This window comes from Strigops habroptila (genome assembly GCF_004027225.2).
Source record: "Strigops habroptila isolate Jane chromosome 13 unlocalized genomic scaffold, bStrHab1.2.pri S16, whole genome shotgun sequence".
NCBI classification, from domain to species: Eukaryota; Metazoa; Chordata; class Aves; order Psittaciformes; family Psittacidae; genus Strigops; species Strigops habroptila.
The window spans coordinates 1,706,736-1,731,510 of record NW_022651054.1 but is presented as its reverse complement, the minus strand read 5'-3'; the positions used below and the strand labels follow the sequence as shown (position 1 = coordinate 1,731,510).

The following is a 24,775-nucleotide window of genomic DNA, read 5'->3' as shown; positions in this document are numbered from 1 at the left end:
ATACTGGTATAAATGAAGGTACAAAGTAAAGGACAATGGAGAGCCAGGCCCTGGGTCCTGCGAACAGGCTGCGCTGTGCTTATGGACTGGGCTCCCCTTCCCCTCTTCCCTGGCTGGGCACGGATTGCTGCTGGTTATCTAGTGGGCATGTTCCTGGTACCTCCACCACCTCGGAGCAAAGAAGCATAAAAACATCTTTTCCTGCCCTCAATGTATAAAATCCAATGAAAATATGAATCAAACTGGGATTAACGCAGAGGTAAGCTCAAGGTGACTGTGGTTAAATCATGGGTTTGTGATTCATGATTTCCCGAAAAGCTTAAGCTGTTGCTGCCTATTGCTTTTGGAATTAGTACTTTGGGCCTCTAAAAGACATGTGGCCATTGAACAATGAAGAACAGTGCAGACACCCAAGACAGCTCAGCCATACAACAGCCCCACGCACCAACACAGTTTGGGCTTTGAAGTGCCTAATAGCATTTGCATTTTAGTGCTGTGCTGGCTCCAGGAGGGGCCTGTGGGCTCTCAAGCAAGCGCTGTACTGCCTGGTAACGATGCACTTTAAGTCACTTGCTTAAGAACTACTGGACATTTCAGCTCTTTAGCATTTTCATAGGTTAAATCCATATCCAGAGGCCACTTCATAATAAAAGAGGATGTCGATCTGAAGGAAGGTGTGAGCAGCTTGATTTACAAGTGAGGCCAGGAATGAGGTTCCATGTGTCAAGGAGAGTATAAGAAAGAAAATACTATGGGACTTGGTCAGTGCCAAGGAACAGTAACTGAGGCTTGTGTCTCACAGGCTGGGGTAGTAACTGTGTTTCTGAAAAGGAACTTTTGGCAGCTGTGAATTGATCCTCAAGTACCCTAAAGGGAGAAGCTTGATCTGCGACAATCACACCAGCCCATACGCTGGTTAAGGGAAGGAAACCCTTGTTAAGGGATGATGCCCCACACTGTACCAGTGATGGGAGAGAAAATAGCCTCAGCAGAAAACTTAAAATCCATCTGAATGATGGACATGTGAGGCTTTCCTTAAATCTGACTGTGAAAATAGGTTTTATGTACGTTATAATCACAAGACATTCAGGGCTCACTGGTTTCAGGGTACACGGTAGCACTGCTTGGGCTTTCTCTGTAAAATAAAGCAAGGGCCTCACTGGTGTTAAAGTCACTTGGAAGGCACTGTTAACAGGATTAAATGATCTGGCCTAAAGACTCGAACAAGTAGCTCCCTGGGAAGCTGGTAGATGATCTGTGCCGCATGGCTTGAGCTGCTGCTCGTGACTTGGCTCTCTGAACTGTAATGAAAATTATTGGGGTGGGGGGGAATCAAGCGTCCTTTAAGTCATGCTGGGTATGTAGTTTTGAAAACCCAGCTTGAACAGATAGTAGAGAGACAGTTTAGAAGACTGGGGGGATGTTTAACCATCAAGCAGCTGCCTGAACAAGCCCTCAGTTGTCTACAAAAGAAAACTTTAGCCCCACTTACCATGAATTCCTATCATGTGCTCAAGAATCAATACCCTCTCGGCTAAAATCTTCAGAGCTTCTCGAAGTTGTTGAACACCTTCCCCCTGCAAAAAGGAAAAGAAAACTAATATTGGAATACGATGCAGAATAGGCTGCTTGTTCAGTGTAGCCTCCATAACACCAAACTACGCAGTGTAGACATTTATAAAAGGTAACCTATGGGGTTAAGTAGGAATGCAGGAGAGGTCCCTACTTAAAGAACAACTCTGCAGAGTTTGCAGGGTCTTTGGCCCAAAGCCATCCCCTTCAGACTGGTTCTTAATTCTGCAGTGGGCCAAACCCAGGGTGTAAATTCCCGTCACAGAATCCCAGACTGGTTTGGGTTGGAAGGGACCTTAAAGCTTGTCCAGTTCCACGGGCAGGGACACCTTCCACTAGAGCAGGTTGCTCCAAGCCCCTGTGTCCAACCTGGCCTTGAACACTGCCAGGGATGGGGCAGCCACAGCTTCTCTGGGCACCCTGTGCCAGCGCCTCAGCACCCTCACAGGGAACAACTTCTGCATAAATCTCATCTCAATCTCCCCTCTGGCAGGTTAAAGCCATTCCCCTTGTCCTGTCCCTAGAGGCCCCAGTCAAAAGACCTACAGGTCAAAAGCCCCTCTCCAAATTTCTTGTAGGCCCCCTTTAAGTATTAGAAGACTGTCAAACCGTTACACTGGGCAACGTGTGTTAAAAACTGTGCTGAACTACCTGGAAAACAGGTTTTGCTCTTGTCTAACATTTACTTTGAACATCAGTGAGTTACCTGGGCTTTCCCTTCCTCTTTGTTTCTTAACCAGGAATGTGGGACATGTAGCTAGCACCGTCCTGTTGCTTCCCTACAAACTGGAACAGTGGGATGCAAGCCCATCCTGATGGGCTTCATACTGCCTCTCAAAGAGCTCCTAGCTGGGTCATGTGCTGCCTGAACCCTGTCCACATACTTCCACATAAACTCAGGCTGTAGTGTGTTGCCCCCATTGCCTTAGATGTGGCTTGAAGGGACAGACAGCTGTTGGGAAGTATTTTAGGGTGGGAGAGCAGAGATGTGAGAGCTCCAACTCTCTGCACATGCAAGCTGATCGCTTCTGAGAGTCTGCCCCTGGGCACGTGGGAGGGACAGTGTGCGAGGAACTCCCTGCCGTGTAGGAGCTGTGTACTGAGGTGTTCAGGGAACACAGTGAGAAAGGCAGCTGACAACATGGCCAAGGAAACCTCAGAGACCAGGATTTCTGGCATGTATTAAAGTTCAAACCCAAGGTTCACATCATTGCTTGCTCTGCGCTTAACTGTGGACACAGCCCTTGCCCCCACAAACCAGCCTGCCAAAGGGAATATGGTTGAAGGATAATGAAGGGATAAAAAGGAAAATAAAATAGCAGTAGAAATACACACTTACATCAGCACCTTTGTCACCTTCCTCACCCTTCTTGCCTGGTTCACCCTAAAACAAACAAGAAACAGACATTTGTTTTCATGTGACTCAGGACCTGTCCTGGACCACTTTGCATCCCTTCCCTCCAAAGGATCAGATTAAAGACAGAAGCGTTTCAACAGCAGAAAACAAACTGACCCTCTGGCACTTCGTGCCAAGGGCCAAAGTGCTCTCATGAGCTCCCATCAGCTTCCCAGGAGGTCGTCACCGTTTCTGACACTGAAGCACTTGGCCAGGAGTGGCCAAGGTGCAGGAGTGGCTGCCTGCCATGGCCCAGGCTCACAAGAAGACTATATGCATCTCATGAAGCGCTCAATAAGCGATGCTTTAGGCTAAAACACTGAGATAAAAATACCGCTCCCTTCCCCCAGACATGCACGTGTTCATCTTTGCTTTAGAACATAAAATCCCCTATTCTGCTTTCATTAGTCACATCACTTTCTGCCTCTGAAGATGCTCATTAAGCTTTTCTTGAACAAAGATCCCAATGTGCTATGAATATTGGTCTGCTGTTCCACCCCCTGACCAGGAAGTTCATGCCTTTCCCAAAGGACAGATGACATGGAGAGATTAAACCATAAGCTAAACATAAAACAAGGCTAACAAATTGGTGAATAAGAGAGTGGAAATTCCTGGGCTCCTCAAACTTGTTGGACATCCCTGAGATACTTGCAAAGCAGGGTGGGTATGGGAGGAAGGACTGAAGAAAAGGTTGTGTGAATCATACAAAACAATGAGGTGGACTTAAGGAAAAGAGAAGAGAAACCTCCCAGAGGACCTAGGCCCTCTCTGGATGCTGCCAGCCAACACCCCAGCTTGCTCCAGTAGCTCACTTTCAGCCAACCTTCATCTCCACGGGTTTGTTTGCACCCTAGCCATATGTGCCAGTGCAGGCATCTCCTGTGTGCATCTGCTCAGGTATTGTCTCATTTGGAGACATCTCTTAATCTCATTAAAGGGTTTCCAGCTCAGCTTGGCAGACCAAGGTGCAAGAGGATGTTAGAGCAGGTGATGTATTTTGAGTTGTTTCACAGTGCCCACCTTTGGGCTCTGGTAGTGCCAGGAACCTCCTTGGAGAGGGCTTCTGGCTGCCAAGGTTTGGCCAGAGGGAATCTCCAAGCAAAACACATCTCCCCTGTTGGCATGGTGCCTTCCTGAGCACGGCATTCCAGCACTCTGCTTAGCATGCAGGAAGACTGTGGCTCATTTGCAGAGGAGTACGTTAAGGTGAGGTTGCCTATTGAACAAATGTCTAAGCTGGAGACAGTTGACCTGAGCATTGCGTCTGAGAGAGCTGGTGGGACCAGCTGCAGTCCAGCTCGGTGGTATCTGTGGTGCCAGGCAGGCACCAAACCCATCTGAGTCTTGCACACACCCGCAAGTACATCACTTACAGGAAATCCCTTAATGCCCCTCTCTCCAGCCAGACCTGCTTGTCCCTGTTGGAAATAAAGTAAGTGTCATTAGGAGATGATAGTTTTCCATTTGACAAGAACATAGTGGCATTTTTACTAGTGGAATTAAGATGGCTTTATGAAAAAAAAAATCCTCTCCCTTGACATTATCACTTAGAGGCAGCAAAAGGGGGTCATGGTTTTCTGTCAAGCATCAGCTCCAAATCCCATCACGCTCTGGAGAAGTTTGGTTCAATACAAAGCTCAGTACCTCTCAGTAAGATGATTAGCAAATTTCTGAACTTTACAGGAGTCAGTTACGTTACACCAGGAGGGAATTTGGCTGGAGGTTTGTTTCTTATGAAGATACCACATTCTTCTCGCTAGTAAAACTGATGGGCTGGTGCTGCCCCAGACAGCAAACAGGGCCCAGGACTCCCACAGAGCGCTGATTTAATCTGCCTCCTGCTCCACACACACATCACTGCCTCAACCCCAACAGCTCCTGATCAAAACACACCTACAGTATTTTGGTTGCTTTGTTTTTTTTTCCTGCTGTGCTAATTTTCACGTTGTTTTCAGTGTGGGGCTTTTTTGATCCTTTTGAAATGGTCTGTGTTGGTCTGGGGCAGAATGAAATGCGCCATCGAACTGAGCATCTTTCTTTCCCCTACCTTCCTTCCCAGTGTTGGCTTCCCACCCTGGAGCACACAGGGGCAGGGCAGAATCCCTGACCAGGAGAGCAGTTATAGATTAATTAATGTGAAAGCAGGAGCTTGGGAAGAGGAGGTGAAATTTGAAAGCATCTTTAGAAATCCGCTGATGAAACAGTCACATATTTAACCTGGCTCTTCTCCCTTAGACACACACACAAACAAACCCATCCTTTTTTCCCCCTCAAAAACTACCTAGCTAGAGGCAGCTTTCTGTAGTATTTGCCAGAAAGGGAGAGCTGCTTTGGTTTTGTGCCCATCAAACTGCTGCTTTGTGTAAACCCAATAGGCCCAGAGCATCTACAAAACGTTACTATGGAGAGCTGCACAGTGGTCGGTGAGCAGCTAAAGCCAGCACGAGGCAAAGGCCCATAGGGACATAAAGAGCACTGGGAGGAGGGCCCAGCTCGTCAGGTGCTCTGAGCATCTTCAAAGGGAAATACTTGGATTCTGCACAGGAGGGAGTAAGGCCTGTGAAAAAGCACAGACAAGAGGCAAATCACAGAGAGGAGACATAACAACACACTCAAAATACATAAACAGACTGTTCTCTATGTCCAGGGGGAACAGAAAGGATGTTATCAGCTTAAAAGGGATCAAAGGATATTTAGGCTGAATGTTAGAAATGTCTTTTATCCCAGGCCCTCACTAGCTGTACCTCTGAAGACTGCCTGGAGATGATGTGGTATATCCCTCCCTGGCACGGTGTAAGGATAAGATGAAGAGAGGCTGATGTGAGCAGCACGTGTATAGATGTGCCATCCAGGGGATACGCTCAGACTGCTTCAGGTCTCTTCTACATCTGCTCTCTCTGAGATTAAGCAGGAAGAATGTATAATAACATTTTCTCAAATCTCAATAGATATTGTAAACCCTCCTCTGCTTTTCTGTGCAGCTGCACAGCTCCTCCGCTCTGTGTAAAGCTAGCCCTAATTTGTATCCACCAAACCCAAAATTGCAGCATGTAGTTGTCAAAACCAGCATTCAAATTCACACTCACAGAAGACAAAAAGCACACAAAGCATCCTACAGAAATCCTGCCAGAAAAAGCTACTGGCTTCACTTTCCATGTTAACAGAGCCAGGACAGGAAGTGTCATTTATTTGTTATATTTAGCAAGATATTTTGATATTTGAAGATCTCATTAGTCCCCAGCCTAGAAGGAGAGTCACAATTCTGAGTACCTACCAAGGAGGGAACAAAGGTAAAGTCTTTGTTTGTCTGTAAAGGGTTTGTCTGTACTGAATGGACACAGTCCAACAAAGCTTTTGTTTCAAAATAAGTGGAGTCTTAGCAATATGGTCAACCACAAACTAAAGGAAAATGGTAAATGAATCACTGAGGAAGAGCTCTTATCAGTCTCCTGGATGGGAACTTGACACTTTGCCATATACCAAGCCTTTTTTTCTTAACTGAAAATTAACATTTAATGGCAATGAGCTGCAGTCACTAACCTGTGCTGAAACCTCATCAGTTATGCTTTTGCTATCTTTATCTATTTAAATTCCAGTCCCATCAGTCTGCAGTCTATTAGTAAAGCCAATGCATGCCCAAAGTGGCTGCTCTGCACAAGGAAACTGTTATTAAAAAATTACTAACAGTCACTTAAAATGTTCTCTGTCTTTCAGGGAGCTGCAAGTCATTTCTTACAGAAGAACAGGGACCAGGCGCCCAAACCAATGTGTAAAGGTACTAAAGTAAAACAGAGCTTTTTAAAAGCATGTGTGATATCTCTGATATCTGCTGCTCCTTGATGTGAGGTGCTTCAGAAAGGAATGAAACAAGGACTTGGCTTTCCTTGCACACAGTCTGGACAGAGAAGCGTAGTTTAAGTCTGTTGCTGGTTATTCACCTGAACTTGGGAAGTCATCAAATTGGAGTTAACCAATTTGCATTTGTCTGTCTTACCTCCTTCAGACATCCCTGTGTCATTTGGATTGGAAGAGTGAGCAGAGACGAAGAAGAGGAGATGCTGTCATGGGGGAAGCATGTCATCTACAGCCACCCTGGTGGTGACCTCCCTGTTCACCTCCAGCTATGAGACAGTGAAAGTGGCACTGGAAGAAAAGGGAACTTGTTTCCTACAGCTGTGGCAAGAGGCTGTGTCAGTGCAGCCACCACGCAGGCATCCATCATTTTTGAGGTACTAACCAGTATTTTACTCTTACCTTTCTTCCTTTCTTTGACTCCTCTATGCACTAGGGTCTTGGTGATCGCCACAGTCCACCTGTGCCCACTTCTACATTTGCAGCTCTAATTGCTGAATGACCCTCCACTAGGTACTACATTCTCAAATGATTTTATGCTCCTAGTGTCATTCAGAGGAGATTTCAAAGACCTTAGCCTGTTGGAGAGTAAGCTGACCAGAAGCAGCTGAAGATCCAAATGCCATTTTGAAATGTGCCTGGTGTCTGAATGCTGGACTGGGAAGCTGACACATTTATATCCTTGTTAGATTTTTCTCTGGTGTTTCCTAAACTTCACTAGTTTGGAAATAACATTCAAATAGCCTTTTTTTCTATGCTTAGTTATTAGCACTTGACAACCCACCAAGAACTCAGGTATAGCACATAAATATATTAAGAACATGAATTCAATATTCCAAATGCATTAAGAACATCATTCGACCTGGGGAACGGCTTTGATTCAGGAAAAGTCTGATGAGCTTTTTATGCCTTACTGCCACAGAAGAAAGAGTTCAGTTAGACCACCCAAAATACTCCACACTAAAAGAGCTGTGGTTGGTGGAACAAGGTTGGTCTGCACAAGCCTTTAAATACCATGTATTTGGTACCTGAATCTCTTTAGGGAACACCAGACTTTACAAGCAATTCAGCCCTTTATCTGTACAGTAAATGCTCATCTTCTTTCTTGCAGAAGACCTAGAAACTCTACTTTTAAAATCATTCCTGGCTGTAGTCCCACAGAATCTGAAAGACCTCTGCTGAATATAACTTTGAGGCATCACCCCAGATGTGGTTGGGAATGTCTCTGTGTTTGTAGAACCTTACTCTCTCTCCTCTGTCTCCTTTGGAGCCCTTTGGTCCAGGTTGTCCTGGAGAGCCTGGTAAGCCCTAGAAGAGATGCAGAAGGAGAAGGAATTAATTTCTACTGTGTATCCTTTGAGTAGGTGTAGTGAATACATTTCACAGTGATCCTCAGCTCCTGCAAACCTCAGACACCCATTAAGCAATTGGGCTGGATTCTCTTTTACCCTCAAGCAAAAGCAGTGGAAGCTCTGTTCACAGATACCCTGAGCCCTATAGTTTCTGCATATCCCTCTGTTTGGGTGTTTTAATGCACTGCAGGCTACTACTGATGGAGCACATTTTAGGGGTCAGTATGACAGGATAGTTCCTGTTCTCAGTTACCACGAAGAAATGAATACACAGGTAGTATGGTTAGTTTCAAAATCCCCACTACTTTCCCCCTCTTATAATTGCCTCAGTGGGTGGCATGAGCAAGCACACATACCTGGAAAGTAATTGGATTGTGCAGTGCAAATTATTTTGAAGCTATTCACTCACCCTAATAAACAATTTTCAAATTAAGCCCAATCTCTACTAATAATTTTGCTCCCTGGGTTGAACAAATCTATACCCCAGTCACCAGTGGATAAGAAGGGCACAGTCTCCAGATTTCTACTAATTGAAGTGCTTTGCAGAAATCGATCCAACTTCTTAACTTACCCACCAGCACAGCCACAGCTATAAACCAGACGGGGAGAGAACAATATTGTTTGTTTATATCCAGCACATCAGCTCCCCACGACCACATGCAAGATGTGACTTGCACATTACCTTGGAGACTGCAGCAATGAGACTGCTGCTCTGCCCCAGAGCACTGGTGATTTAAGCCAACTTGCTTAACAGCCCCCAGAAGCCCCCACCTCCAGAGAAATGGGCTTTCTAGGCGTAGCCACGAGGAGCCTCAACATCTGGTAAGTGGCCCAACAAGGTTGGACAGAAGCGTTTTTCAGGTCTAAAGGAGAGCACTGTCCCAGGTTCAGCTGCTCACCATTACCGTGCTGCTCCTTGCCTCAGTCAGCCCCACCACCAAGCTGCGCAGCGACCTGGCCTCTGTCTGGCTACGTCTCCCCTGGGACCACATCAAACTCAGGAACGCAGGCCTGGTTTAGGAAGTTAAGGAGGGCTGCTAAATGAGGTAGGGCACAAACCAGTCTTAGCTCTATGTCAAACATGCAGCATGAACAAAGCTGAAGTGTCCATAAGCATCCTTTGCTTTTGGCAGCTCTCAGCAGTGACTTTCAGGGACGCTCAAGAAGACTGAATTCCACACACTGAATTGTAAAATATAAAAGATTTATAATGCGTGCTGCATGTGAAACAGACAGACTCTACTAGAGAACCTATTTATGAATTGTGAATTACCTTCTATTTAATCACATTAAACTACATCTGTCATTTTGCTGCCAAATTTCCCACTGTGTTCATCTCTATCTGGAGTTCCTCATCGTTCTCCAGAGCATTCCCTAATTGAAATGATTCTGCTACACTGGCAAACTTTCACTAACCTGTTCTCTGTTGCTTCTTCAAAATGATTAATAAATACCTAGTAAAAAATCTCCTTTCTCTATTTCCAGCAATTCCAAACCCCTTCTTATCAGGATATAAGTTACATTCCTCTGCTAAGTTACTTAAGCTCTTCAGTCACTTTTCTCTCTTTAGTCATGTTAGATTCCTTTTAAATACTTGATGTTACTGGTTTACCTCCACATTAAGTAACACACTTCCCAAAACTGGAGTCCTTTTGTATCAGCCAACCACAACTTGGAGTAGTTTGGCAGTTCACTATTCATCATGACTTCACTCCTTTCCATTTAACCAGCATTTTCCCTTTGCCCTTCTTCTACCATGAATTCTTTTGAGTGAGTTTATCACCCTCCATTATTATCTCCCCTCTCCACAATTTTTGTAGCAATAAATAATCAAACTGATGGGAATTTGTGACATTTTTCTTGAACAGAAAGTGCTGTTTCTCAAAAAGGAGGCTTAACAGATTCACTTCGGTGAATTCCCATTGATGCGTTTTTGTTCTTTCTCTGTATTCCACAGGAAATGCAGTATTTTTCCATCGCTGTGTTAGTAAAGCCCATGTCAGATCCTTTGCATCAACTCAGGCCACAGTGAAATGGTTTGACACAGCAACAGTAAGATGTGTTGTTATGATTAAGGGAATGTCTAGGAAGTGCAACCATTTCAACCTCTCAACACAATTCAGAATGGAAAAAAGGTATTAAAATCACAGAATTTCATAGGGGAAAAAACCATCAGATCTAGGACTTGTAACCAACTCTCTCTTTGTGCAATGAGATGTTTTCCACCCAACCCCTGACTTCTGCCCCTCAGCCCCAAAGCACTAAAGCATCTTACTTGTGATCCAGGGACTCCGATAGGTCCTGGTGGCCCTTTGGGTCCTGATGCGCCTGGTGGCCCTGGTGGGAATCATAATTTGAGACAATTTTAAGGAGACTTAGAAGGAAGGACACTAAATTCCAGACACATGCATTTCCTTTCATTGTTCTGCTTAGTCTCTCAATGGGCAAGAGCCATTCATTGATCACAGGATTACAGCATTCACACGCTGGATTGTCAGATATCCACATCCTGATATAACATATCCCTATGCCCTAGGGAAGATGTTAGAGCTCTGGGAGGCAAAAAAGGTGAAAATAGGCAGGAAGGATGTTTGTAACATGCTTCGTTGTTTAAAAAGACAACTTTAAAACTAGATCCATGAAACAGCTACATCAGAGCAAGATACTACAGTTGCTGTTTCTGAAACAGCCTTGTAGGTGGCAAGGGAAGTCCACAGGCCTGCTCTGGTCTGTCTCTCTGGTGTTGTCAGAAAGCTGATGATGAACATGAAGGAGACAGGGGTTGGACATAGCCAGCATGAGAGGCTGACTGTGGCAAAGCCAAGATCTCTCTTATTCTTTGCTCAGTCCACTGGCAACAAATTCTTTTAAGTCTGCACCACAGAAAAGCCTGTTTCCAGGGTGAGTTAAACACTGTCTAAAACAGGTCAACTTGTTCTACACAGTCATTTAACAGATTAATTCTGTTAGAATTCTGAAAAATAATTATATCTCAACAGTAGCTGTTAAATTATACCTGCAAATGGGATACAGGATATTTGCTTAGTCTGAACTTAGCAATAGTCCTCTCTGCTTTGGTTGTCACAACCCTTGAGATGAAACAATGTGGACGTTATACACAAAGTACAGCTGAATCAGCCTCAAGCATTAATGCACCATACAAATGCTTAAGTCAAAGAATAAAGGACTTGAGGGATAAATTAAAGGCCCTCAGAATGAAAGGAAAAGCCTTTTCTGCAACTAATGGGAGTTCACTCCTAAATATGCATCATACAGGGAAGTGCTGATGTCTGCAGGAATACTATAATTTAAGCCAGCCATCAGGGCAGAGAAAAAGACTTGCCACTGAATTTTCATCCCAGATTCTGATTTCAGTTATACTGATGAAAATCTGGAATAGCTCAAACCAAAGTCTGCACACACATCACAGCGCAGCTGGGCAGATCCTGCTCAGTGGAGCTCTACAGCAACAGTGGTGAGAACTCTGCTCTCATAAAGGAATTCACAGGACAACCCATTCTTACAGACAGTCTTTAATTAGTCCCTTCTCAGGGTGTCTCCTAACAAAAGTAAAACAATCTGCCACTATCAACAGATAAGAAACCTGGTTACTTCTTGCCACCCTTCCCACTCCTGGACCCACTGCTCTCCTGCCCTTCAAGTGAAGACCACTTGCTTTCCCTGCAGGCATCCCACAGACCTCTCTCCATCAGAAGTTTCTTTTGCTCATCTTCCCCATCATTACAGCTTTGCAGCTCAATCGAGTTTATTACCTGGTGGCCCAACAGGGCCTGGGGCTCCCCGAGGTCCTGGCAGGCCAGCCATGATGGTGTCTATGACGGTGGAGGCCAGCTGGGGTTCTCCATCTGTGTTAAAGAGCAGAGCAGTCAGTGTCGGGCTGCCCAGCCACAGCAGGCAGGACTTCTCTCCAAAATCCTTTGGCGCCTGTTGCTGGCCAACGGCAGGCAGTGCTTCACAATGCAAAATTTGGGCTCTTGGAGCAACTGCCCTTTGCTTTCTAAGGCTGTGTCCCCTGGACGTGCAGAGATGCTCATCTCACCTCTGACAGTCCCAGAGGTGTCCTTTCTGATAAAAAAAAAGGTGTTCCTGCACGCCTATATAACCCTACCTTTGAATGCCAAAGCACATCTGGCTACCTGAGCAGTCAAACATGGATCTGGAGCTCTCTCCTACCTGGCATCAGTGAACTGCTGAGCCAAGCTGGCAGTCCAGCACATCCCCACCAACCCAGCGAGCTCACCCTGGCCGGTGGGAGGTGTCGTGAGGTCCAAGGATGCAGGAAAGCCTGGGCAGAGGCTGTGCTCTGCCCCCTCCACACACTCAGGGAACTCTCCTGCCATTTTGTTCAACTGGGCAGCTTGGGCAGGACCCCTAAGTTCTGGGGAACGGATGGAAATGGGAGTGGAGCAGGGAAGGGAAAGCCATCAGCAGGAATTGGAGGAATTCTGTGCTTTTGCACACCTTCCTCAGTCTGCTCCTGTTACAAAGAAAAATCAGCAGCCTGTAGCCATCCCCATCTTCCCTTAACCCACCAGGCTTACCTCTTCAGCTGGGAACTGAAGAGGGAAAAACACAGCTATGTATAAAAAAGCAACCCTTACCACTCACTGCAATTCCAAAACCATGTTCAGCAACCCTGTTCCCTATGGACCTGTACTGTACCATACTAGTTAGTAATCTGTGGGGGCACCTGTATGGCAGTATCTTTCATCTGAACATCCCACAATACTATTTGCAGTTGTGAAAACCTGGGGGCAAAAATTCCGTGACCAAAACCGACAAGATCACAAAGCAGGGCAGAGAACCTCCATGTCCTCAGTAACACCATTACTAAGCCATGCAATCCCCTGTCCTGACCAGTGCTGTATGACCAACTACGTATGTCCTGTTGCATTTAACCTTAAGATGTTGGCTCCTGGTCACTGGGACACTAAACCCTCTGAAAAGTCCATTTTCCATAGCTGGAGGCCACAACGCAGGAAGAATTACTCTGCAGAGTTCAGCCCAAAGGACATAAGGTGAAATCTCTGGAAATGTTAGCAGACACATTATGAAGCCTTTTCAACTTCTGGAGTGTTGGCAGTGATGGAGAGGACTTTCAAGCTCATTGTTTGAAAGCAGATCCTAGGGAAAACTGTGAAATCTCTTTAACTGCCAAGGATGACAGTACATCTCTGGGATGCCTTCCCGGCAGCAGAACAGCACAAGATCTAACCCAGATCCCTCCGAGAACCAAAGCCTGAATGTGAACAGGTCTTTGAGTATTGTTTCTAACCCCATCCATCTTCCCTTCTTCACAGCCCTGAAACTAAGCAACTGAGGCTGTTTTTATGTTCAGAAGGAAAGGTACCCAAGTGAAGTGTGTAATCCAATTAATCTGAGTTTTATTTAACCGTGTCAAAATCCATCACGGCTTGGGAGAAAGATGAGATTGGGAAGTGAGCATCAAACAGCAGTGAAGGCATTAACAGTTGCAGAGCCTTTTGTTTTAAAGAAAAAGTGGTCAACAAAATCAAATGCACATTCAGTGATGAGGGGAGAGGATGGGCTGCAAATAACCAGGATTTAGTTACTGCTGGAGCTAAGTCAGGGATAAAGATTAGGGTTACAAAACATTCCAGCTAAATGGGACACTATTATGATGAGGGTTACACCCACAAACCCACCCATCCTGACATTTGTCATAAAGTTATTTATGAAGGGTGATTCTGTAACTGTGACATGGAGGAGAGCTCTGCTCAACAGCCCTTGAGCTCAGTAGCTCCTGATTTGGCTTGTGCAGCACAAGGAGCATGGGCACGCAGAGCAGCTCCTTCCTCAGCTGCCTGGCCAAGCAAAACTCACTCACATCAAGGTTACCTTCCAGGATGGGCTCTGAATGAAACATACTGTGAATGAAAAGGGATTGAAGTGTGTTAAAACACAACCCTCATGTTTTAAGGGGACTCTCCCCATATTCCTGTAAAGCAGCAGGAAGAACCTGTATCTCCTTATAAACTCCCCTCTCCTTATAAACAAGAGGACATTCTGGGGCTCTCTGCAGCTGGAGGCTGTTGTAGCAGCCACAAAATAGCTCCAGCAACAAATGGTAACAGGAATCTTCCCTTGTCAGCCATCTCCTGCTGACCCAGGCTCCGCTGGGCTCAAAGGCTGGATTTTGTTTCAGTGCTGCTGGAGGTACCAAAGCAAGATGCAGACAAGTGTCTGTCTTGTTTGAGAAGACCCTGATGTGCAGCTCGCTCCAGGAGCTTTCCAACTCCTAGCCAAGCCAAGAGGAAGCACACAACCAGTCTGACCTGGCCAGATATGAGCACCTATTTTCTCTGGGAGAGGGCACAAACCTCCTGCAAAGGGGAAGGCTTAAACACCACAGAAATGCCTCAAATGATACAGTGAAACCTGCCCAGAGTGCCGAGGCATCACAGAGGCGTGGGGCTAAACAGCTTTGAAAGCAATGAGTATGGTTTTCTAAATTAAATACCTTTCCCTTCATCCTCTCCTTTGCTTCCTCTGCTCTATTCACCATTCCTCAGGAAGGGCTACGCACGGCAGCAGGCTCTGGGATGTCACTGCACAATCTCTATTCAATGGCCCTTTCACCAATGATCTGCTGGGCAGGCAAGCCTGCTGTGCCTCGGTTCCCCCTTGCTCTCTCTGCAAAATAGGTTCATGTTATCTCACGTGTCCTTTGCGAACTGGAATCTTTGGGATGTAAGAAAACGTGGCCCTTAGAGTGAAAGTTGTGTTCTTTTCTCTTGCTTTTTCCTAAAAATTCTCAGTTTTAGCACAAGAAAGAGGACTGAGCTGACTCTACACCACATACCTGATCCATGCATTTTGAAGTGGCAGCAAAAGCAAGTGATCCTCACAGCAGCAGCCTCAGCAATGGCATGTGGCAGTTTAGCTTCTGGCCTATGTTTGAAGTTTCTGACTAAGGGATAAATTCCCCGTTATAGGTTTGATTTGTTGGGACAGGATGGAAATGAAGTAATCCTGTCTTCATTTCTTTCTGCTACCTGATCCGGAGGGAGACAACTGGGACCAATTCCTTTACCACAGCACAGTGAAACTGAGAGAAAATATGTCTCCCTGTTTTTGGCTTCTGGCTGCTGATAAACATTGCCAACAGGAACTTGTTCTGATTAATAAAGGCACATGCAATAACCATGTTCAGGCGGAACCAAACACTGTACTACTAATAATGTGATACAGCTTTCTCACATCTCCATGAGAGCACATGCCTGTTACCAGGAATATGCTTCCCTCTGCTGTCAGCAGCTGGAATCTTGTGTTTATAGTTTTCAGATGTGCTCCATTCAAAATAAATAAATACATTAAAAAAAATCCTACCCAGAATTTACAAGGCTGCTTTATGGGTTGTAGAGGATCAGCTTTCCACCAGCCTGCAGCGGGCAGAATCAGCCACCACAAGCAACGCAGTGCATTTTGTAAGAAAATGGTCTTGATATTGATGTAGCTTTACCATGACCACACAGATAACTTACACTTGCACTGAGATTTGGACTAAGAGAAGTTTTTAAACAAGAAAAATTGTTATAAAGTTTTTGGTCTCCTTCTGCAAACCAAGAAATCCACCACAGCTATGGAGGGGAAGTACAGGGCTGCCCAGGGATGGAACAGTCACCATTTACTCACTGTCCTCAGGTCCATGTGGGAGCCTGTTGCTGCCCAGTGCTGGCAGAGTTAATACACATATTTATCCACTCATTTATCCACTTCCCATTTTGGGATAATACAGAGTTGATCCTTCTCACACATCAGTTGGTGATCAATGCCTTTTACACTTTAATTTATCCACTATTTTGCAAGAAGGAGTTTAATTTAAAGGGTGGTTGGAGGGAGAGGGCAGCATCAATACCCAAACCATCCTTATGGATCCTTTGGAATTAAAGGTGGGATGCAGAATGGCACCATTTGGTGCGATCTTGTAAGGCAGTGAGGTGACCGTAATGCAACACTTCCTTATCACAAGGCATGAACACAGCAGATCAATCTACATTTTGTTACAATCTGAACTGAACCACAATTCATTTCATCCTGCCCCCAGTAACTGAATGTGAAATGGAGCTGTTAAAATTCTTCCCAAATTAAAAATACATCTGTTCACTTTTGGGAAAAGGAGCCTGGAAAGTGGAGTGGGAGGAAGGGAAAGGAGAGCTCTAGAAAACTGTCAGACACAGGGAGACTTACTAATCCTTGGCTGTTACTAATACAGCTGAGCTTTGAAGCTGGACGTGAGCAGAATTGCTGGGGAAGAGGCCCAGCTGAAGTCTGGGGTAGTGGGGATGGGAGACCCACTGAGCTGGGGCTCCAGAGTTTACAAGCCAAGTGGAGACACAGCTGAGCTCTGCTTTACCATTCTTAGATCCCAGACACACAAGACTGGATCAGAAGAATCAAGCCCAAATCTGAGAGTACTCAGATAAAAGCGCACAATGTGCCTCTTCTAGAAAGCCTTTTCCTGCCATGCACAACACAAGCTAAATAAATATATTATTAAATCCCCATAGGCTCAAAGAAACCGTGACCCTCCAGTGACAGGGAAGCAATACATCACCATCTTTCAAGGGCTTTCGAGTCTGTAACTCTGTGGTTTGTGTGATGTGGGATAACGTTGATGCACCAGAAATGCAGCTGGAAGACACATCTGTGGGGGCAAAGAAACTGCAGTTTCACTGCACCAGCACCTAACTGGCCAGACTGTTATAATTCTCTACCCATTTGTGTCTAATGTGATGCTACCTGAGCTGTCAGTTCACTAGAGACCCTCTGCACAGCAGCTACTCATGACGGAAGCTTAAAGGACACCAAGTTACCTTCTCGAAGCTATGATGAACCCAGAAAACCAGGCACAGGGAACTGGTTTTAGAAGAGCAGTGACTTAGTTCCTCATTTTGGAGAGGTGAATCCCTCTAGCTTCTAAGTAAGTCTTACATGTTTCATCTTGAACAGGAACTTCCAAGAGTCCCACACCATGGTGGGAGATTGTCGAAGGCCCTGGCAGAGCGTGGCAGGAAGGTGGGAATAAGAGCTGAGCTGCTCCGTGCCTGCCCCCTCTGCTGGTGTACCGGGAAAAAAGGGAAGCTGAGGAGGAAACTTACTTTCTTTTTCAGCTGTGGGCTGGAGCGAGTAGAGAACCCCTTGTTGGAAGGTAAGAGGGAGGCTTGGGGTGGCTGGTGGCCCTGGAGGACCTGGGGGACCTGGAATCCCGGTTTCTCCTGGAAGTCCTCTTGGTCCTTGAGGTCCCAACAGCCCTGTGCAGAGGCAGGAGAGGATGTGTTAGTACATTTTGAAATGTGCTAATGATGCTACCACGTAAAAAGGCAGTAAGAAGACAAAGGATTTCTGTCCTGAACTGTAACTGTGGGAGTTAGGGGATGTGGGGGGAAACAGGAACAGCTTCCCAATTTTCCATTACTTGCCTTTAGCATCTTCCTCTGCAAAGCAGATTAGCCTTACTTGGCTCAAAGGTGCTGCAAAGCTTAACTTCTGAAAGGGTAGAATCTCCCCCCTCCCTTAGGCTGAGCAAGAAGCTACAGGCAGTGAGGAGTGAAATCAAGCGCCGCTCTTTCCTTCGCCTCCAGTACACCTGTATGTCACCTCACTGCCAGGAAAGCACAGGGAGAACAATGGAAACCCAGTCAGCCCAGCAGCAGACCGGTTCTGCTTCCTGTGGGGCTGGAAGGCTCTTGCTGCAAACTGAGAAACCAAAAGGCAGACACATCCTTGGCCAGACTTTAGCCATTGACAGGTTGCCAGAAGACACCAAAAAGCGCGCAGGGCCGCGCTCGCATTGAAGGCACGCTCCAAGTTTCAGATCTTTCCTGAGCTCAGATGTACAAGACACAGCCTTTCAGACACACAGAAAGCCCAGAGCCTGAGCTCTGACACCTATTGTGTAGTATCACTTTCAGCAAAAAGTTTAGGAACATTCTGGGGATGAAGGAAGTCTCCCGGCTTGGCCTTGTAACCTTTTCCCTTAACATACAAAAGCATCATTAGTTTGACATCCTGGCATCTGACAGCTTGACACAAATAGTGGAGAAAAAGGGAGTTAAAACAGGCACACAGTGAGAGGGTTAAACAGGGAACGCTCTTCTCCAACGGCTGACAGATCAGAGACGGGTTTTTATGGGGAAACATGATCCATGCAGCTTTCTGGGACAAGCTCTCTCCAGCTCCACAGGAAATCCCAGGGACTGTCATTGCTCGTGCAGGTGGTTGCCCACTCTGAGAGCTGCTGGTTGATTTCAGTACCCAGGGGACCCCCTGGAATGGATTCAGTACCAACTGGACATGCTCAACATCTTGTGTGTCCGTCTATGTGTATCTGTTGTCACAGATAATGTGTATAAAGTGAAACATCTCCCATCACAGCAGCACTGCCCCCTCCTCCGGGACTTACCTGGTGGCCCCGCTGGGCCCCTCTCACCGGGTTGTCCCTTCTCTCCTTTTGGTCCTGGTGGTCCTGGAAGACCAGTTGGTCCAACTGGGCCTGGAGGACCAACCTGTCCCGGCAGCCCTGAAAGCATTCAGAAAGGAAATTAGTTGGAGGTTAGGACACTGCTGAGGTCAGAAGGTCTTCAGCAACCTCAAAACCAGACAGACTCGAACATTCAAGGAGGAGAAATGCAGCTTTGCACAGACAGGATGGTGCTGGTGGCAAGAGCTGGCTGGTATGTAGAGTAGAAGGGCCAGGCTGGATCTTGCTCTTCCTCCAGTCTTTAATGAAACAAGCAGGTCCCCACATACAAGGCCCACCCCAAACAGGCAGCAGGATGTGCACCTCCAGCTGAGATGGGCTAGTCAAAGCTAAACTGAGCCACACTGTCCCCTTCCCAAGGTCAGGATGGCTCTGGGCAGGGTCTGGCTGGTCCCTCAAGCACCCCCTTGTGAGCTTCCTCCAGCCACACGTGTCAGCTCCACAGTAGTGCCGATGTAGTAGAATACACAAAACATCTTTGCAAAAGCAAACCAAACCCTGTCTCCCCCTCGCTCCGGCTGATCCATACAAACCACCCAGAGATTCCGCATCAAAGATGTTTCCCTGTTTTCTGCTGTTTTCATTCATCTAACAAGTGCACCATGCTGTGCACAAGCGTTTTTCATTCCACGCTGACATTAATGCACCCACACCATCAAACTAAGTAGATGTTACTAATTTATATCAAAGAATAGGGCGCTGAGCAGCCCCATCTGGAAGTACCAATAACAATAATTACAGCCCAGCAGGATGCTTCTTGGCAAGTCCACTCAGTCCCCCAGTAAGGTGCAGGCAGTGCTTGTAATAGAAAAGTAACTATTTCTAATGACATTAAATAAAATCTTCATGTTGCTTTTTTAGACCAGCAAAATAATAACACCACTTGGCAATTTGGAGAGTGTTTTTCAGAAAACCACTGTGAGTCTTTGGCTCACAAAAGTAGTAGCTGCTTTGGAAAGATACACTTAAACACTGTGCAAACATTAGGGAAGCCTTTAATACCTTGGAGAGGTGGGTGAGTTAGCCTGTCTACTCAGATTAAGTGGTTAATGGTTATAATAAAGGCATTATATATATACTGTCAGAGCCAAAAGAGTCAGAGGTTCCTGGTTTCTGGGCTACCAACGGGCTTTGAGTATTTGAGAGCAGGGGCAGATGTAAGCTACAAAGCCAGAGGGAAATCTGGCCGAGTCTAGAGTTCAGTGCACTCAGGTTTCCAGTTTGAGTCTGTACATCACACGTGACCATAACCCAACAGAGCGCAAGTTAAGTTTTGATAAACTCTTAAGCTATGTCCTTCCCCTTCCCTGGTATCAGAAGAGGTTCTGGACCCTCCAAGCACAGCACCAGGAGAACCTGCTGCATGTAGGAGGTAAAGAATGGATGGGAACAGAGGAAGAGAAGGTCAACTGACCCCTTTACAGCTGGTACCAAAGGGACCAGGGTGACATAACAAAAACCAAGGCTCACAGGATTTGCAACTCCCACATTTGGATCCAGTCCCACTCTAGGTGTGGGACAATCCACCTGGGCACAAAACCCTGACCCCCCCAGACATCCATCCAAACTCTGCATTTCTCAGAACAAAGCAATAACCCCCCAGTATCAGATGCCCCTGAAAGATTCCCCTTCTCTCCTTTTTTTTTTTTTGCTATTCTGGAGAGATGTCCAAATTATTTTTTCTTACAAAAATGAAATCCGTCCATCTCTAACCCGTGGTGGAACTGGGCAGACTGAAGAAATGAAACTTTCCAAAGGCTTTGTGTGGAAGCGTGTGTCTGTACCTTTGTTTCCTTGAGTCCTCACTAAAGATGTGATCTGGGTACTGAACAAGGAAGTAAAGTAAGGTTTTAATTTGGATCAATTTGCTTATCCACAGGACACAAACTGCAGACTTTCCTGTGAATAGAGGGGCTCCTATAATGGATCTCACCTGACAGTGGATGCTGCATTTGGCAAGCTCAGGCAGGTGACCAGGAGCCCATTTCAGAGAGCAAGAGCATTTGGTCACAGCATTGCAAACAGCTTCTCCCCCCTTCAACCCCCTTCCAACACACCTGAAACTTTATTGCGGCAAATCCTTTCCAGCACGGAGGGAAGAACAGCAGAAACACTGTTCTGCAAGCACCACACACCGTCCTGCTGGGTGTGAGTCAAAACATCTCCTCGCTTGTATAAATCAGCCCCAATCCTTCAGTTCAAGCCTTGTAACTCAATGCTCTGCACTTCTGCAGACCACGAGCAATCACTTGCAGCCAGCATCCTCAATCACGCTGCTGCAGCGGAGCTTTAAAGAAACTGGCACTTACTCCCCTGAAGGTGGAAAGCGCTCAAGGAAAGGCTGGGAGAAGCAGCACTGAGTAATGTGTCAGGCAAATGCTCAGACTGGTGACAAATGGTGTTACCAGCATCAAAGAGACAAGTGCAAAAAGAAGAAGAAAGACAGGATTCAGGGGAAAGGGGGGAGGGAAATGAATAGGCCAAATCTTCAGCTGCCGTAGATCAGCTCTGCTGCATTGGCATCGCTCTCAGAGAGCTGAAGCCCATGGCAAGTATTTACCCTCCAAAAATATGAAACAAAAGGCCACAGGAAAAATAAATAAACCCCAAAAGGTAGAGGGCCAGTATTCTGCTGCTGGAGACCAAATCCGACATGCAGAGACCTGGATTTTCTTCCTGGTTCTGTCATTAACCTGCAACACACCATCTGTTCCCTTTCCTTCCCCAGGGTTTTCCCTGTACAGGAGCAGGGTATTCTCTGTTTCTGTGGAGCCTGGCAAAATGATGCCCTGACCATCACCAGCAGCTCTCGGTGCCCCTGGCAGACAATACCAGCATGATAACAACAGTGGTGTTATCTCCCATCACTCAGCACATGCCCTGCTCGCTCTTGCCATGTGCCCTCCAGTGAACTGCCCCTCACCAGGCAGCACTTCCCATCCCCTGTGTGCTGCGGGAACTCCACGTCTCCAAGATGCTCAAGCTGGCATTTCACCCCTTCCAACCAGAGCAACCCATAAGCAGATAAATCCCAAAGAATAAACCCAGCCCCTCTGTATCCATGAGGTTCCAAATCACGGAGGACCCCTGGCCACAGGATCTCTCTGTTTTTTGGAACGTATCATGTATAGGACTGGGCATAACAACGTTTTGTGTTTTGAAAGGTGAAACAGCAGAACCCATTTACTCACCCTGTGGTATTAGCTGCTCCTGTGCACCTCTGTGTCCTTTAGGCTCTAGTTAAAAAGATCAGGGTGAAAAAAGAAACAACAAACAAAACAAACAGAGATGAAAAATTAGTTCTCTCACTGCCAACTGGCTCAGCCACAGTATGTATATACATACATTTTCTTAATACTCAGTAGAATATATCCTGTTGATTAACAAGCTGGTCAGAAAGCCCAGCAGTGCAGCTGTCTCAACAGCTCTGATTGCTTTTAAATGATTGTCTACTCTCAGCCCTGTCATTCACAGAAGAAATAACTGTCCTAATAAACAGTAGCAAGTTTTCCTGGAGCTCAGCCTGGAGAGGCAACAGCCAACCCAGAGCTGTAAGGTCATCCAGAAACACTCCTGCCATTCAAAGCATCTAAGTCCATATCACCCATCTTTGTGTTAGGCACCAACATTCTGCTCTTATCTCCTCCAGCTGAGGAACTCTGGGTACACAAGCTAGGATTTGGATTTGCTTTGGCTGAAAAACTAGCAGCAGGGCAAAGTAAATGATACTTCACAACAAACCTCTGGGAAGGGGATGGGAGGGACTAAGTTTTAGCTTTCCACAGCCCCAAATCACACAGGACACTCCGGTTCGATTTCCACCTACTCTAATATCAACTTGGTGAAAGATGTGAGATCTGCAACCTTGGTAAGTGAACCTGGGACCAGCTTTGAGCAACATGTCCCAGCACAGTGTTGAAATGATGCAAAACGGGCAGCCCCCACCATCCTAAACCAACTGTGTGGAATTCCCTACGTGTCACCAAAACCCACAGTACGTTTTTTTGGCTGTAGATACAAACTGGTGTGAGGAGGGAAAGAAGCCAAATGTGGACCCCAATCCATTCAACATCCCCATAGCTCCTTAGCAAAGCAAGCATTTGAAGCCCACAGAGCTTAGTTAGGGGCTGCACCAGGCAATCATGTCAATAAGCAACTTAATTGATTACTTCTAATTACTGAAAGACACTGTTCTGACTTGAAACGGTCCAGTGCATTCCTGATCACCAGTTATTACACTAGAATTGTTATCCCACACTAGGTTAAATAAATCAAGGCTAGAAAAATAAAGGGTAACAGTGAGCAAGGACTACACCTGTCAGCACGGGCACAGCCTGGAAGTCTGGCTGACAGGACGCTCATGTACAGCGTCTTGATCCCCTGCTTTCTGGAGGGGATCACCTCCTAGATTTACTGCAGGGATGGAGGGTGCTGATAGTGGACCATGGAGTCAGCCTGATGTAAGTGCCACAGGAGGTCTCTTCTGTTCTGCAGCACTGCCAAAAGCCTGGGTGAGTGGCATTCACTGCTCCTTGCTGAGCAGGAGGAGAGTATGATGTGTACAGAGCCTCTGAGAGGAGAGGGCTTTCAGTGGGACAGAGTCATCAGTGCTTTGCTGAACTCACTTCAGTACAATGAAGTGCAGGTGCAGAGATACTGCGACAGCAAAAATAAATGACATGGAGAAGGCAGAATGAGCATATAATGGACACTGGGGAAACTGCTTTAATTCAGCTCCTGGCAGCCACCACTGTGGTTCTGAAAATACTTTGCAGAACATATTGTTAGTGAACCTCCCTCCATGTTGTGGCATCCTGTCAAATTATAAACATGGACCACATCTGGTCTATGTTGGTTGCTCCAAGTCTGCTGCAGTCATGAAGGGCTGCCATAATAAACTGCTCAGACTGAGAAAGGGAAGAAAAAAGCAAAGTAGGCCCTATAGAGGATAAATTGCTAAAGAACTGCTCTGGGAGCAAGCACAGCAACTGACAGACAGGGCTTTGGAAGCAGAGAGCAGGGATCTTGCAATGAGAATGCCAAGGTCAAGGAAATTCGATGCGTGGGGATCTGTCTAGCCAAGTGGGCTCAGAGGGAGATTTTCTTCTAAGTGTATTTTTTTGTCATGCCACAAGAGGGATCATAAAACAGCCCATTGTGTTTATGGCAAATGTGAAAACTAGAATGCAGACTGCAAGTGATGCTGCTATTCATGGGAAAGTTTCTTGTGCTAATAAAAGCAAGAATTACCCCCACACCCCAGTGCTCTGCCTCCCCACACCGCTCCCAGACAGGGACGCGCTGCATTTGGTGCTCAGAAGGTGACTATAAATCCTCCCCTGTGATCCTGATGGCTCTCTGGAGTTTGCTCAGGAATGTTTCGGTCTATCCAGACCTCAAAATCCACAGTCTTTGGACTTCAGAACATGTACACTGAAACACACAGGCAGGCACAGTGGCCCTACTGAGGTTACCAGAAATCTGACTATTTGGAGACCAGAATTCAGCTCTCAGTAGATGCTTGTGCCAACAGAAACTGAGGTTAGCAACAGGCTGTTAAGGTTGGCAAAATGGAACTTAACATGTTAGTTTCTGAGCTTAGCTGCTTTTTTCCAGAAACTCTGTTGCTGCCTTAACTCAAGAAGGGGCAGAGACACAGACAGAAAAGCCCAAAGGCCCTCTCCTTGGGAAGAGGTGATCCTTACTCCTGCAGGGGCAGTGGGAAGGGGCCCTGAGGACACCACATCCAGCTTGCTGCAGCTAAAAGGATGATTCAAGGTGGGATCAGAGGGGATTGAATTCCTCCCTTGTCCACGAGTCCACATAAGTGTTGGTGTGCAACTGCCTCTGTGTTCACAGCTTGGTAGAGAGGGAGAGACAAAGGCAACAAGGGGTGGAACTGGATGAGCTTTAAGGTCCCTTCCAATCCAAACCAGTCTGTGACTCTGTAACAGTGCAGAGGGAAGGGGCTGCCAATGCTTCCCTCTAACTCCTCTTCCCTGCAGCTTCCAATACTACAGCAGACTGACATGGCCTCCTTTTAGTTACCCTGCAGGAATCATGGACGTGGGGTGGGTG

The 24,775-nt window shown here is 46.3% G+C and overlaps 1 protein-coding gene across 5 annotated transcripts in view; it reads right to left on the bottom strand.

The window, feature by feature from the left end:
- COL26A1 (collagen type XXVI alpha 1 chain) overlaps positions 1-24,775 on the bottom strand; it is a 175,734-nt gene that overhangs the window by 6,138 nt on the left and 144,821 nt on the right. For 3 of the 5 annotated variants that reach the window (XM_030472592.1, XM_030472591.1, XM_030472594.1), the window contains exons 6-14: positions 21,889-21,933; positions 18,620-18,736; positions 17,316-17,468; positions 11,946-12,038; positions 10,448-10,509; positions 8,066-8,128; positions 4,342-4,386; positions 2,912-2,956; positions 1,493-1,577 (exon numbers count right to left, since the gene is read on the bottom strand). In XM_030472592.1, coding sequence (XP_030328452.1) covers positions 1,493-1,577; positions 2,912-2,956; positions 4,342-4,386; positions 8,066-8,128; positions 10,448-10,509; positions 11,946-12,038; positions 17,316-17,468; positions 18,620-18,736; positions 21,889-21,933 — 708 coding nt within the window. The remainder of the gene's footprint in view (positions 1-1,492; positions 1,578-2,911; positions 2,957-4,341; positions 4,387-8,065; positions 8,129-10,447; positions 10,510-11,945; positions 12,039-17,315; positions 17,469-18,619; positions 18,737-21,888; positions 21,934-24,775) is intronic. The other 2 variants (XM_030472595.1, XM_030472596.1) reach the window with 1 other exon arrangement.